The 14,514-nt window shown below is 58.9% G+C and overlaps 5 protein-coding genes across 5 annotated transcripts; 4 read left to right on the plus strand and 1 right to left on the minus strand.

Annotated features, from left to right (window-relative positions):
- Positions 1 to 413: 413 nt before the first annotated feature.
- On the plus strand, positions 414 to 2,386 carry COLE_02833 (uncharacterized protein; the record flags this gene model as incomplete). Its single annotated transcript, XM_018424197.2, has 7 exons — positions 414 to 507; positions 625 to 675; positions 736 to 831; positions 933 to 1,125; positions 1,168 to 1,535; positions 1,575 to 2,309; positions 2,358 to 2,386. 7 exons carry the CDS (start codon positions 414 to 416, stop codon positions 2,384 to 2,386), a joined length of 1,566 nt encoding a protein of 521 aa, XP_018276198.1.
- Positions 2,387 to 3,079: 693 nt separating this feature from the next.
- Positions 3,080 to 3,960, minus strand: COLE_02834 (uncharacterized protein; the record flags this gene model as incomplete). Its single annotated transcript, XM_018424198.2, has 3 exons — positions 3,080 to 3,529; positions 3,756 to 3,877; positions 3,930 to 3,960. The coding sequence occupies 3 exons, from the start codon at positions 3,958 to 3,960 to the stop codon at positions 3,080 to 3,082; spliced, it is 603 nt and encodes a 200-aa protein (XP_018276199.1).
- A 2,556-nt stretch (positions 3,961 to 6,516) lies between these two features.
- On the plus strand, positions 6,517 to 7,747 carry COLE_02835 (uncharacterized protein; the record flags this gene model as incomplete). Its single annotated transcript, XM_065626239.1, has 9 exons — positions 6,517 to 6,565; positions 6,645 to 6,676; positions 6,721 to 6,742; positions 6,782 to 6,853; positions 6,894 to 6,952; positions 7,094 to 7,205; positions 7,238 to 7,308; positions 7,344 to 7,486; positions 7,534 to 7,747. The coding sequence occupies 9 exons, from the start codon at positions 6,517 to 6,519 to the stop codon at positions 7,745 to 7,747; spliced, it is 774 nt and encodes a 257-aa protein (XP_065482508.1).
- Positions 7,748 to 8,163: 416 nt separating this feature from the next.
- Positions 8,164 to 8,897, plus strand: COLE_02836 (uncharacterized protein; the record flags this gene model as incomplete). Its single annotated transcript, XM_018420979.2, has 2 exons — positions 8,164 to 8,202; positions 8,283 to 8,897. The coding sequence occupies 2 exons, from the start codon at positions 8,164 to 8,166 to the stop codon at positions 8,895 to 8,897; spliced, it is 654 nt and encodes a 217-aa protein (XP_018276202.1).
- A 721-nt stretch (positions 8,898 to 9,618) lies between these two features.
- COLE_02837 (uncharacterized protein) lies at positions 9,619 to 13,993 on the plus strand (the record flags this gene model as incomplete). The annotated part of the gene is made up of 3 exons (XM_018424200.2): positions 9,619 to 9,822; positions 9,855 to 10,020; positions 10,059 to 13,993. 3 exons carry the CDS (start codon positions 9,619 to 9,621, stop codon positions 13,991 to 13,993), a joined length of 4,305 nt encoding a protein of 1,434 aa, XP_018276203.1.
- Positions 13,994 to 14,514: the final 521 nt, after the last annotated feature.

The following is a 14,514-nucleotide window of genomic DNA, read 5'->3' on the forward strand; positions in this document are numbered from 1 at the left end:
CCTTGGCGCCCCGACCCTGCAAAAGGAATGAGTGCGAGGAGCGACGGCCGCGACGTATATGGCGCCCCAAGTTGTACGATGCGGGGTACATGACGGATGACGACGAAGAGTGAAGTGCTCGAGATCGAGGCAGAGGGGAGAGAAATGAAGGAACTGGAACGATACGAAAGAAGGATCTGGAGGAAGTGGGACGTTGAATAGGAGGCCAGGTAATGCGTGGGAATGTTGAAGCGACGCGTGAGGAAGGGCGGGGGCGGGCAACGCGGCGTGGCGGGCGCGGGCTGGAATCGACGTCCACTCCAACTCGATCAGTCCACTGAATCAACTCCGTTCCCACTCACCATTTCCACATCTACTCCTCCCACTTCTCCAGATCGCTTCATCTCTCCCATGCCTCACACCATCCGCCCAACATGAGAGCTGTTGTGTGGCTGTCTTTGGCGGCATGCGGCGCTGTCCTCTGCACTGCCGCCGCCGCGTCCGCCCTCTTGACCGTCCTCGCCTTCAGTACGTCACAACTTCCACAGCTGCCGGCCAGACTGCCATCCCGCGTCGCTCCGCGAGCATTCAGCGCGCTCTGCTCTCCTGTTCACTTCGTAGCCATCGCCTGTTTGCTCACACCAGTCCCCATCTTCAACATTATCGCCATCCCGTCACTCATTGGGAGTCTGCTCCGTATGTACACCATCTGCTATGGCAGCCTTCTGTATAAACTCACAGCTAACACCGTGCTAGTCCTCATCCACACCCTTCCATTCGCAACTTATCTCTTGCTCGCACAGACCGACGCGCCCAAGCACAAGGGCACCCTCTTCTTGCCATTCAGTCCATGTGCGTATCTCCGGCGCTGCTTCAACCCTCCGGTCACCGCAGCCGGGTTTAGGGTCTTCAAGCGCTGCCTAACCCTCCTCCATCCTCATGCTTACACACAGCACGTCACCTCGGCATCCTCGTCGCCGTCTCCTCCTACCTTCGTGCAGTGATCACACTCGCCCCCAAGTTCGTCCTCACAGTCATCCGCACGGCATGGGAGCTCTGGAGATTGCCTCCACCCGACGATAGGTCTGAGAGACCCGAGCTGTCCTATTCCGCCACGACAGGATGGTGGTGGAATAGATATGCAAGGTGCGCCATCGCACGATGCCTTTGCGCCCTAGCTGACCTCAGCTTCGGAGTCAAGTATCAAAAGCCAAGGCGTCAAGGCGTAGCGTGCCGCCTCGACATCTTCCGTGCCCAGCCGAGCGACTCAGCTTCACTCAGTTGCTCGCCAGATGGCGAGGGTTTGCATGCTTCCCCGCGGTCCAGCGGTAGCTTTGTGACCCTTCCCGATGTCGACCCCGGGAGTAGAGTTGACCTGAGCGACTTCCCTCAACACATCTGGAGCCAGGTGCCGATGGGTTCACCGATCGAAGAGGAGAACAGCAATCTTCGGCCTGTCGTCGTGTTTCTCTATGACGTCGGGATGATGGGGCCTATTCACCCCCGTCGCTGGATGTTCAGCCTCAATGGGCTCCTACTGGCAAAGCAAGGATATGGTGCGTGACGTGCGCCCCACGATCTGCATCTGACGCCAGTCGCCGTTATCCCAGATATTACAACTTACCCGACTGGCCAGATGGCCGACATGGTGGCGGATGTGCGGGCTACACTTGCGTGGGTGCACGCGGAGATCCGCAACTACGGTGGCGACCCATCACGCATCTTCTTGTGCGGTCATGGTCTCGGTGCCCATTTGGGAATGTACACCATCGCTCAGGATGTGGTAGTACATTCGCGTGACAAGGTTGAGCTTCATAACGCCGCTGTCGACTGGGCTAGCAGAGGCTACAAACCCGACCCGGTCACGGCGGTGGCTGGTCGCGAAATCCCGAACGGCGTGAAGGCTCTGCGCATCTACGGCTCGGACGTCGAACTCCCGCCCGTCAAGGGCGTGATCCTGCTTTCACCCGTCGCGGACGTAATCAAGCAGGTGCGCCACGAGGCGAGATGCTGGCTGGAGCACGTGTCGCCGCTCCGCCGGTCTCTGGGTTCGAGCCAGACGCGCTGCATGCGCCACTCCCTTGGCCACATCCTCTTCGCCGCCAAGGACATTGTTGACGTCAACCTTCTCCCTCACAGTGCGCTCATTCTTCACGGCAAAAGCAACCAGCTCGTGCCGGAATGGCAGGGCACATGGCTCGCCGAGCTGCTCCGTGGCTTCGATTTTGATGTCACGCTCCAAGCGTATTCGCGCCTGGGACACTTTGACGTCGTCACGAACCTCATGGCGGGGTTCGAGAGCCGGTCCACGCCGTTTCTGTTGGAGGAGAGTGAGTTGCGTGGTGGCCTCTGGCCTCGTGGGTTATGGCTGACAATAGTCCGGTCGTTCATCGACAGCTCAGCCTAGCTTATCGGCCCTGCTTCAAAAGCTGAGCTTGGGTCACGGATCTCATCAAAAGCTCAACCTGGACCACGTCCGATTGTGATGTTGGATCGTCATGTTGCCATCACCCCCGTCTGTAGCCTATGCCACTAGAATACCAACATGCATGTGTACTAATCGTCAGTGAGGGAGGCTTGGTCAATAGGCTAGAGGCTCAACCTTTCCATGCGGCGCCGTCCTCGTTCGCGCTGCTGAACTTGGAGGGGAGTCCGACTGGCTGCCGACGGAACTGCTGAAGCCTTCAATGTTTGTTATGCCATGATCAATCGTTCAAACATCAATCTTAAGGTTGCCAAGGACACCTGAGTGAAGACGCCTGACTGTTAACAGTATAACCGCGTCTCTCAGTATTGACGCGTTGAGCCGCCTCAGGGGTGCCCACCAAAGTCGCGTCTCCAGCCTCATCAAAGCCAAGCAGGCCACCACAGCCACCACAACAGCGCTAGAGGCCGGAAAGGCCAGGCGTCGTGTGGGCTTGCAGCATCGCTGTAGTGTAGCGTGAAATTAGTAGCTCAATTGGTGGGATTAGACATGCGAACTTTAGTGTGGCGTGAATCAGTAGCTCAATCGGTGAGAATAAAGATGCGATCAAAGTCCCTCCATACTTCTGAACGGTATTAAATGATGGTAAACGACGGAATCCAGACTAAGAGGGGATCAGGCGAGGAGCGCGGCAGCGACGCCGACAACACCAGCAAGGACGGGAACAGCGTTGCCCATGGCGCCCGAGGAGGTGGTGGAGGCGGCGGGAGCCGAAGCCGAGGGGGCGGCAGCCGAGCCGGATGCGACAGCCGAGGCGGCGGAGCTCATGGCAGAGCTCATGGCGGCCGAGGCAGAGGACGCGACCGAGGCCATGGGGGAGGCGGAGCCCGAGGGCGAGGCGGCGTCGACGACGGCGCCGGCGGGGGCGGAGGACGCGGCGGAAGCCGGGGCGGCGCCAGTCGCCGACGCGAGGGCCGAAGTCGAGCCGCCGGTCAGGCCGTTGCCGGTCGAGAGACAGCCGGCGGCGAGGCGCGCAATCGCCGTCTTGAGCGCGTCGGCCTCGGCCGTGTTGCCCGCCTGGAGCTGGCACGCGTGGCACGCCACCCACTTGTTGTACTCGGCAGCCTGGGGTCAGTTGTTGTCGGAAGGAGGGATAAGGGAGCGCGGGGGTGAGGACACAAGCTCCATGATGGGGTCCAGAGGTTGGGGAGCGCGACAGAGCGAGGAAGAGATCGATGGACAGAGGCACGGGCCGCTTTGATCGATCGGCCCAATGTCGGACTCGCCCCGATAATGTTGCCCCGTCCACGTCCCCAGAACCCCTGGCCCCGGTCCTCCATCTACAACTCACGGTGCACACGGTCGCGCAGTCGGGCGACTCGCGGAAGGCGCAGAACTTCTGCTCAAAGTCGCACTGGGTAGCGCATGCGTCCTGGCGCTTGGCGGGCGAGGCCGAGACGGAGGCAGCGAGGGCTGAGGTGAGCAAGTGGCCTCGACATAACGTCAGAAGAGTTGGAGTACCCACCAGCAACGGAAACAAGGACGGGGAAACGCATAGTGAGTGTGGGTATCAGTGGGGATGGAGCACTCGATGCTGGCTGGCCGGCCTTTTGTGCTCACACAGCCGCACACAACATCCTCACCATCTGCCATGGCCCTGCTTGGCGGCTGGGCACTTGGCGAGGGCGGGGGTTAGTGGCTGAACTGTGAGCCGGAGGCCGGGGGAGGTGCCATGCGCGGGAAGTTGATGCCAGTGGTCACGGGGCGGCGCCAAGACTTGCCCAGATGCCAAGGTTCGCGCTCACGACCGCAACCTGTCGCCTCCCGCTCTCACGCCTCGCACCCTCGCCGCCTTCGCCCACCAGCGCGCTGCGCTGCGAACCGGACCCAGCGCGATTGGACGACCTCTGCACGATGCTGCCCGTGCTTGGCTTCGATGAGGTCACGAAGTGGCAGGTGGTCGATAGCAGGCACACATAGAATCTTGGGGACCCGAATCATGCTTCCCAACCCCGATCTGTCCCTGGCCCGAGGTACACCCGCACGCCTAATAATTCACGCTCAGACGGTGCTCAAACTGATGCTCACTCGCACGCCTTCCGCATGAGCAAAAGTCAAAGCCGAGATAACGAAGTGCTGCTGCGACACAAATGCAGATGCAATATGGGAGGGAGCTCTCTACTCCTTGACGGCAACCTTGGCCACACCGTCTGCAACCTCGTCCACGTCCTCGTCGTCTCGGTTCTCGTCCTCCTCCCGCTGTCTGTCAGCTTTCACCTTCTTCACAGTCTTCAGCGCAACACAGAATACTCACGTAGCGCGCAAGCATGCGCGAAATGTCCCACTCCTCCTGGCCCTCCTCCTCCTCGTCCTCGAACATCTCGCCGCCAAAGTCGAACAAGTCCTTGCCCGTCATACCTGTCAACTTGCCGGCCGCACGCTGCTGCTGCTTGGCCTTGGTAAGGGCCTCCTCCTCTGCCTCCTTCTTCGCCAAACGCGTCTTCTTCCATGCGGCAAAGGTCTCGGGCGTGACGGGAGTAAGAGGAGGCTTCAACTTGTGGCGCTACTGGTTAGCGATTGGAATGGGCGATTGAGCTCACCTCGACTTCGATGAAGTCTTCCAGCGAAATGGTCTCCTTCTCGTCGTCCTTCTTGTCCTTCTTGAGGACGAACCCTGGTGGAAGAGCATGGCGGTACATGCATGAGTCGCCACCATTGGGCTGGAGTCAGCTGGGTCGCGAGTCGAGGCCATCGACTTACGCAGATCCAGAACCATCCGTACTTCTTGTCCTCGATAGCCTGCAGGAAGTACTTGCACACAATCTATCGTCAGTGCCATTTACACTCTGAACACCCACGTCAGTCGTGTTCTTTTGCTTCCTCCCGTTCTGCGTGACGACCTCGTTGAGCTTAGCCTCATCCCATGTGTCCATGGTGTCTGCAGGTCAGCAACTCTCCTTCACCCTCGCCTTAGTACGCTACACACCTGTATTCTTGTCCTCGCCTTCACGCGCATCCTCGTACAGGTTCATCTTCTCAGCCTTACGCCCAACGTTCGGGTCGTGCGAGAACTTGCACTTCGCTCCCTTCTGGCAGATGCCAGCCTTGAAGTACGCGCAAAGAATCTGCAGTCAGTGCTCGTGCTCTCCCGCTTCCCAATGCGAGCAGCGTACGCACAGTCTTGGGATCTGGTGTCAGCTTGCCCTCATCTACAATCGCCACCCAACTCACCCGTCCCGAATGGCACCTTCTGCGGCTGGATAGAGCCGTGCAGCAGCTGTGCTTCCATCTTCTTTCGCTGCTCGGCGGCCTCCTTGGCCTTTTTACGCTCCTCGGCCTGCTTTGCCTTGGCGGCCTGGGATCAGCACACCCCGGCTGTCGGAACTCACATCTGCCTTGCTCTTGCCGCCCTCGGCCTGCTGCTTGTTCACCTGCTGCACAAACTTCTGCACCTTGGACGACTTGTTCTTATTCTTCAGACCGAAGGCTAATGTTAGCGCGTCGAACAGGGATGCTCGTACTCTTGTCGTCGCCCTTGTTGCTGGCCTTTTTAGGTGGCATGATGAGTGGATTGGGTCGTGTGAGCTGCGGACAGAGGGGGGCCTGATCTAGGCGTGCGCGAGATGCTTGAGGTCGCCTCGAATAAAGAGGTGCGCCTGCTGGTGGTACGAGAAGACCTTGAAGGCTTTTATGGAGAGTTGTAGCGAGGAGTTGTAGATTGTAGAGCCGTGCTCGACGACATTCACGATCTGACACTCCACTGGCAAAGGTTGAATCGTGTCAGGCACAATTTGTCAGGCTCATATGGGACTCGGTGGAGGTTCTCCACCCCCACCATAGGAATCTGTCGAACTCACCGCGTACGGTGGAGCAGGTGGTGCATGGTGTCCTCTGTCTGTGTCATCTCTGATGGTTGCAGCGCTACACCTTCCTCGCTTCGTCATCTGCCTCGCCTGCTCCCGTCCATCTACATGCATCTCTTCAATCGCCTTTCTCAATCTCTCAATCTTTCAATCTCTCATTCTCCCTCTTCTCATCCACATCTCTTCGTCCTTCGTTTTGCACACGTTGCATAGCATCTGTTCACTCATTGACCCCACTAACAAACACCCATGCCGCCCAAAGCAGCCACGAAGGAGAAACCTCTCAAAGGCGAAGAAGGTAAGCTCGACCGCGTCTCTGCACGGGATTCGCTGACCACAAGCGGAGCAAGTGAGCTGGTATCAGATGCACAGCTAACCCTACGAGATGGTGCTCGAGTACCTGCGTTCTGTGAGCTGTCGTGTGGTTGTCTCAGTGACCGAGTTTGACTTCAGGTCAACCGCCCGTACGCAAGTAGTAGGTGCTTTCCGCCATCCCTTATGTTCTCACAGCCAGCGGATGTGTCTGCCAATCTTAAGAACCGTGTAACCAAGACTGAGGCTCAGAAAGCTCTCAATGCTCTAGCTGGTGAGTAGTCTCATATCGTACAAGGTCAGTTAACTGGCAGAGAAGGGCCACCTCACTCTTAAGCCTTACGGCAAGCAGACCATCTTCGTGTTCAATCAGGTGAGTCACCTCAACGCGTGACCCTCCTCCACCCAGGCAACTGAGAATCGTCTTCCACTGGCGAGACGTCTCACGCTATCCCGTTCCCTCAGCCTCGCTAGCTCGCTATCGCTATGCAGATATCTGAGCTGACGTGCACAGTCTCAGCTCCCAGTCCTCGACCCTCATGAGTTGCTGAGGCTGGACGATCAACTGAAGGACGTCAAAGCGACACTTGACGAGCGTCGCAAGAACTTGAAGTCACTTCAGTCAGGTAAGTGCAAGCCGTTACGCGCTGACACCTAGACCTCGCCTCACTCGAGGCTCTGCCCAAGACGCAGGATCTTAGCAAGCAGATAGGCGACGTCACCGTTGAGGTGAGGCATGCTGTGCACCCAGTTATCTGATCCAGAATGAACTCACGCTCAACTCACTGAAAGCTTTCCGCGGGGAATCGGCTGTTGCCCCCATGTCGGCCAAAGATATGGTTCAAATTGACGCCGACTGGGAACACTGGCGCAAGGAGTGGACATCGCGGAAGAAGGTGTACAAGGAGTGGGGTGGATCGGCTCACGATCATGGGACCGTGCTGACGCACCAAGCATCTACACAATGCTGACCGACTGCGGGCTAGCCCCCGCCTCGCAGGTCGATTTCGAGGAAGAGCAAGGTGTTGAAGGTGATGACGAGGACACCAAGGTGGTCGAGGCTGGCGAGTTTTGTCAACCCGCCGGGCATGTCTCGGTGAAGCGGAGGCAACCGTCTTCCGTCGGAAAGCCTGGACATACTTCCTCGGCCAAGCGCGCCCGTACCTGAGACACGTCCTACGGAAAATCATGTAAGCCGATCCATGATTGGCGGCGTTTCAACATGGTCGCTGACGTACAGCCTAAGCACCAGACTCGGATGCATATCGGGTGGGATCGTTGAACGCCGCCAGTCAGGGTTGATGGCGGCGTCTTACCAAGATTTCTCTAGGCAGTCGTCGTGGCAGCACAAGGCGTCAGTCAGTACTGATCATGAAGGCACGCGTGATGTGGTTGGCAGGATGGATGTGCTAATCATGGATGTGGACTGCGCGGTATGGCATCCACGTCCACGCCATATAAGGGCTGCTTGTCGATCTCTTCAAGCCATCACCTCAGCACTCAACACCCCTTCAAATCAGCGACCTACTCGTCCTCACTCTACTCTCACAGCCCAACCTCCTCCGCGCCAACCTATTCACAACAATGACCGTCTCCAACATGTCCTTCCGCGACGCCATCGAGGTTAGTGCCAAGTGCCGAGTGGGAAGCGAACCGCTTCCGCACCTCTCACGATCTCACATCTTATCAGTGACTAACCACAGGCCCGCCGCTCGTACTACAACATCACAAACAAGTCGACCCTCTCCAACGAGCAGCTTGAGCAGCTCGTTTCGGACGCGATCAAGTACACGCCATCGTCGTTCAACTCGCAGACCTCGCGTGCTGTGCTCGTGACGGGCGAGAAGAACAAGGCGCTCTGGTCGGCGATTTGGGAGGCGCACAAGGCCAACCTTAAGCCTGAGGAGGTCGCTGTCTACGAGGACAAGTTCGCCAACTCGTACTCCGCCGGCTACGGTACCATTGTCTTCTACGAGGACCAGGACGCGATTGACACCTTTGTCAAGAACTTCCCCATCGTCCAGTACACCATCAAGGACTGGGTCCAGAACTCGAACGGCATGGCCCAGTACATTGCCTGGACGGCGCTGGCCACGCACGGCATGGGTGCCAACCTCCAGCACTACGGCCAGTACGGCCCCGCCAACGCCGAGGCCATCAACAAGAACCTCGGCGTCCCTTCGGGATGGAAGGTCCCCATCGCCCTCCTTGCCTTCGGCGTCCCCACCGACATCCAGGCCCCCGGCAACCCTGCCTACCCCAAGACGTTCCAGCCTCTCATCGAGGGTGAGACTGGCCGTGTCCTTGTCCGCCACTAAGCGGGGGGGGGGGCAGCAGTATGGGTGCAGTAGAATTTTAGATATCTATACATAGACATGTATTGTGTGTAACACGAGAGCATGAGCGTTGGAGCGGAAATCTGGCTGAGCATTACCGATTACATCAGAGGTGATCGCCCGATCGTCGTTGCGCGCAGGCCCAGACTTCCTTGCGGGGATGAGCATCAGAACCCACCACGGTCCACCACGTGATGAAGAATTCAGGCGGTATCATCATCTGGCCCGGAGAAATGCGATCATGACCGCCAAGCTCAAGGGTTGCCACGCAGTTCCTGGCAACCATCCTCAATCGTCCAACACCTCCAAACTCGCCAGAATGCTCGCAGAGGAGTCAACACAAGACATCCGATACAATGCGAGAGTCCTATGCATTGCATCCATGCGGAAGACGGGGTGCCAAAAGTGCCACAGGTCGTTTTGGGGGGATTCTCCGTGGGGCCGATTTGATCCCGCTGTTAGGCTCAGAATTGATCCCGCCGTCGACGCGGAGGACAATGCCACACCACAGAGTCACCTCATCCAACCCGTCAACCCCCCTTCCCTCCCCCTCTCAACCCCTCCACCCCCGCGCGTGGACCGCCGATTCCGACTGCCGCCCGAACGCGTCGCCTCCCACTGACATCCCCCGCACAACTCTGACCGCACGCGAGCGCGACTTGTACCCGGCAATACCACCGACAATAACAACAACGCCCACCCCATGACCGACGCCGCCCTGTCGCCGGCCATGGCTCAGCAAGCTCCCTCCCCAGCACAGGTGTCCACGCCTGGTGCTGGTGCTTCTCCATTTCCTGTCAGGCCGGGCATGCCTGGACAGCCACCATACTCTGTGATGCTCGACGACGAGAGCAAACGCCAGTTGATTCTCAACATGGATCCCCAGCGCGTCAACACCCTGCGTAAAGTGTGTGTTTCCCATGCATCCACTGACCATAGCGCGTCGCCGAGCTTCAGGCTGGCGGGCATACGAGGGAGACGTCTAACGAGATGGCGCGCTCACTCATGATCCTTTCTTTGCACCAACGCGCAATGCAGATGGAGAGTGAGAAGAAGAAGGTCCAGGACGGCAATGATGCCCCACCTGCCGCCCCAAGCCCAACACGTGAGTTTTGATGCCACTCTGTGCTTGTCTGACGATAGCACATCAACAACAGGGTCAGCATGTTGCGCTCACGCCGGCGCAGATCGCGCAGGTTCGCTCCCAGGCCCAGTCCTATCACCTTCTCTCGCGCAATCAGCCCGTGCCCGCGTATCTCCAGCAGGCCGCGCAGGGGTCTCAGCCATCCACTCCGTCATCCGCCACACTTGAGAATAAGGTCGCAGACAAGACCGTCGAGGCGGTTGTCGAGGCCAGCCTCCCAAATGAGGCGCCATACGCCATGGAGTTTGACCAGTCTTCCATCATCTACCCATACAACGCATACATCCACCCTTCAGTGTACGCGAATCGCAAGTTTGATGAGGAAATCACACACCCGCAGACCAAGCTGCAGCGGATGCTGGTGCCGTCAATCGCACCGCGTGGCCTCGACCCAAACATTCTTATGGAGGAGCGCAACCGCTTTGTCGAGACGCGCATGGCGTGGCGCATGAAGGAGCTTGAGGAGCTCAACTCGACTACCGGGCTTGGTACGCCAGGTGCGGCCGATGTGCCCGGCGTGACAGACGAGGCTTCGCTCCCCGACGCCAAGCTTGGGGTTGCAGCTCGCATTGAGCTCCTGAGCCTGCGTCTCGTTGGCAAGCAGCGGCTTCTCCGTGAGGACCTCGTGCGAGCGATGCATGGCTCGACGCAGATCCCCGCCGACCGCTCCCAGTTCCGTCGATTCCGCACGCACACCCTCCGTGACGCGCGTGCGACTGAAACCGCGGAGCGTCGCCAGCGTACGGAGCGCGAGCAGCGTGGCAAGCAGCGTCACCTCGCGTACATTAACTCTATCATCGAGCACGGGCAGAACGTCATCAACGCTGGCTCGACCAGCCACCGCGGAGCCGGCGCGGACAAGATGAAGCGCCTTGGTAAGGCTGTCCTGCGTATGCACAGCGAGATCGAGAAGGAGGAGCAGCGTCGTGTCGAGCGTCTTGCCAAGGAGCGTCTCAAGGCGCTTAAGAATGACGACGAGGACGCCTACCTCGCCCTGCTCGGCGAGGCCAAGGATTCTCGTATCGGGCATCTGCTCCAGCAGACTGACCAGTTCTTGGAGACGCTCGCGGCTGCGGTCGTCGACCAGCAAAACGACGCCGTCCACCGCGACGAGGTTCCCATGGCCCTCCCCTTCGAGGTTGAGGAGGGTCCAGCGTCCGAGGCCATGTTCGGCGCGCGTCGTCAGGACGGCGAGGAAGACGATGCGGAGCGCAAGTCCGGCAAGGTCGACTACTACGCTGTCGCCCATCGTATTCAGGAGAAGGTCACGAGGCAGGCCTCGCTCCTTACAGGTGGCACGCTCAAGGACTACCAGGTTAAGGGTCTTCAGTGGATGATCTCGCTGTACAACAACCGCTTGAACGGTATTCTCGCCGACGAGATGGGTCTCGGAAAGACCATCCAGACCATTTCCCTTATTACCTACCTCATCGAGAAGAAGCACTCGCCGGGGCCATTCCTCGTCATTGTGCCTTTGTCTACTCTTACGAACTGGACGCTTGAGTTTGAGCGCTGGGCTCCGGCCGTGCGCACTCTTATTCTTAAGGGCTCACCTGCCGTCCGTCGTGAACTGTACCCTAGGATTCGCGCGGGCGACTTCCAGGTCTGCCTGACGACATACGAGTACATTATAAAGGAGCGTCCATTGCTCGCCAAGATCAAGTGGGTTCACATGATCATCGATGAGGGTCACCGTCTCAAGAATATCAAGTCGAAGCTCTCCCAGACGCTCAACGAGTACTACTCGACACGGTACCGTCTTATTCTCACGGGTACCCCGTTGCAGAACAACCTGCCCGAGCTGTGGGCGCTGCTCAACTTCGTTTTGCCTAAGATTTTCAACTCGGTCAAGTCGTTTGACGAGTGGTTCAACGCGCCGTTCGCCAACACGGGCGGTCAGGAGAAAATGGAGATGAACGAAGAAGAGGCCCTCCTCGTCGTCAAGCGTCTTCACAAGGTTCTGCGTCCCTTCCTCCTGCGTCGTCTCAAGAAGGACGTCGAGTCTGAGCTGCCCGACAAGGTTGAAAAGGTCATCTACACGAAGATGTCCGCTCTGCAGTGGAAGCTGTACGAGAGCGTCAAGAAATACAAAACACTCCCGACCGACTTGTCATCAGGAAAGCCCCGTCGCCAGGCGAACCTCCAGAACGCCATCATGCAGCTCCGCAAAATCTGCAACCATCCCTTCGTGTTCCGCGAGGTCGACGAGGACTTCTCGGTCGGCAATCACGTCGATGAACAGATTGTACGCACGGCCGGCAAGTTCGAGCTGCTGGACCGCATTCTGCCTAAGCTTTTCGCGACCGGTCACAAGGTCCTTATCTTCTTCCAGATGACTGAGATCATGTCGATTATCGCCGATTACTTCGACTACCGTGGGTGGAAGTACTGCCGTCTCGACGGTTCCACCAAGGCCGATGAGCGCCAGCAGTTGCTGTCAACGTTCAACGACCCCGATTCGCCATACCAGGTCTTCATCCTCTCGACCCGTGCCGGTGGTCTGGGTCTCAACCTGCAGTCCGCAGACACTGTCATTATCTACGATACCGACTGGAACCCTCACGCCGACTTGCAGGCGCAGGACCGTGCCCACCGTATCGGTCAGAAGAAGGAGGTACGCGTGTTGCGTCTCATCTCGAGTGGCACTGTCGAGGAGCTTGTGCTGCAGCGAGCGCAGGCGAAGCTCGAGATCGACGGCAAGGTTATTCAGGCTGGTAAATTCGACGACATCACGACCAACGCCGAGTACGAGGCATACATTGCCAAAGCATTCGAGCAGGCCGCCGACGAGGATGAGGAGGAGACAAATGAGTTGGACGATGAGGAGTTGAACGAGCTTCTCGCGCGCGGTGACGAGGAGCTCTCCATCTTCCAGCGCATGGATCGGGAGCGCTTGGAGAACAAGGCGGCTGACTGGAAGGAGGCGGGCAACAAGGGCCCACTGCCGCCCCCACTCATGCAGGAGTCGGAGCTGCCGCCGTTCTACCGTCGCGACATTGGCCAGGAGATGGCAGAGCAGATTGCCTTGAAGGACGAGGAGGGCCGCGGACGCCGTGCCAAAGCCGATGTACGGTACACGGACGGTCTTACCGACGACCAGTTCATCAACGCGCTGGAGGACAGCGATGACGACATCGAATCGGCTGCGGAGCGCAAGCGCGCGAGAGCGGAACGCAAGGCGGAGCGCAAGCGCCAAAACGAGGTGCTTGCGCAGGCGGAGGCCGAGGGCAAGCCTCTGTCGTCGGTCATTACTACCCTCAAGGCTGAGGCAGCTGAGGGGCCCGGCGCCATAAAGAAGAAGCGCGGGCGGCCGAGCAAGAGCGCGACCCCAGGGCTGGGTGATGAGACGCCCCAGAAACGTCGCAAGGTGAACGCGGCCAACGCGCGCACTCCTGAAGAGCGGCAAATGGTCAAGAAGCTGTTCGAGGAGGTCAATAGTCTTGTCGATGACGGGACGGGCGAGCACTGGAACGTCTACTTCCTTTCGCCAGTCGACCGCAAGATCTACCCGGACTACTACACGATCATCCAGCAGCCTATCGCAATGTCGCAGATCAAGCGCAAGTTCTCGCAGCCCACATACGGCTTGAACGAGCTCACCACGGACCTGCGCCTCCTGTGGGCTAACGCACGAACGTACAACACTGAGGGCTCGTGGGTGTACAACGCTGCAGATGCGATGGAGAGCTACTACGACCGGCGCCTCGCGGAGGAGCTGCCCAAGTTCCCATCCGCAGAAGCGGCAGGTGGCACAGAGGAGACGACGCCCGCGGCCAGCGGCACCAGCACGCCAATGTACAAGGGCCCGGCGCTCAGCACGAAAATCAAGCTCAACGTCGGTGCCGCACGTCGTCACGAAATGGTCGACAGCGACGCGTCGCCGGCGCCACCTGCGGACGACGATGACGATGACGACGACGACGACGACTACTAAGCGCCGCCGCGTCTGTGTCATGTCGTAACAGGGTTGTTGACAGTAGAAGAGGTCTGTATACTTCAAACTTCATATGTATTTGTGTGCTCCTAGACGCGGTCCATGTGCCCTGTATGCTATGACTTGCGCACCGATGCGGTGTCGATGGCTACTAATCCTCGCCTCACCTCAGCTCGTTTTGGCCGATCGCGAACAACGCGAGGGTGCGACTCGTAACTGCGTGGCCCGTGATACAACACTGACGATGTCGGAGGCGTTGGCGGCGAGAGGGTCGGGATATGGGCGCAACAGGTTGGGCCGAATTCGGCACGTAGGACCGGGTGTTGTTCGGAAGTGCATCTCGAAGCCAGTTCGCAGATTAGGATGCGCTGGGGTGCTGGGGTGCTGGGTGGGTGGGGGGGGGGGGGGGGGGGGCACCGCTTTTGGATCCGCAATGGGCTCATCTAGCAACAGCTCGCAGCCTCACTTCGCCATCGACGCATTCTACTGTGACTAGGAATAGCGTCGCCAGAAGCCACGCA

This window comes from Cutaneotrichosporon oleaginosum, assembly GCF_008065305.1.
Source record: "Cutaneotrichosporon oleaginosum strain ATCC 20508 chromosome Unknown ATCC20508_contig02, whole genome shotgun sequence".
NCBI lineage: Eukaryota > Fungi > Basidiomycota > Tremellomycetes > Trichosporonales > Trichosporonaceae > Cutaneotrichosporon > Cutaneotrichosporon oleaginosum.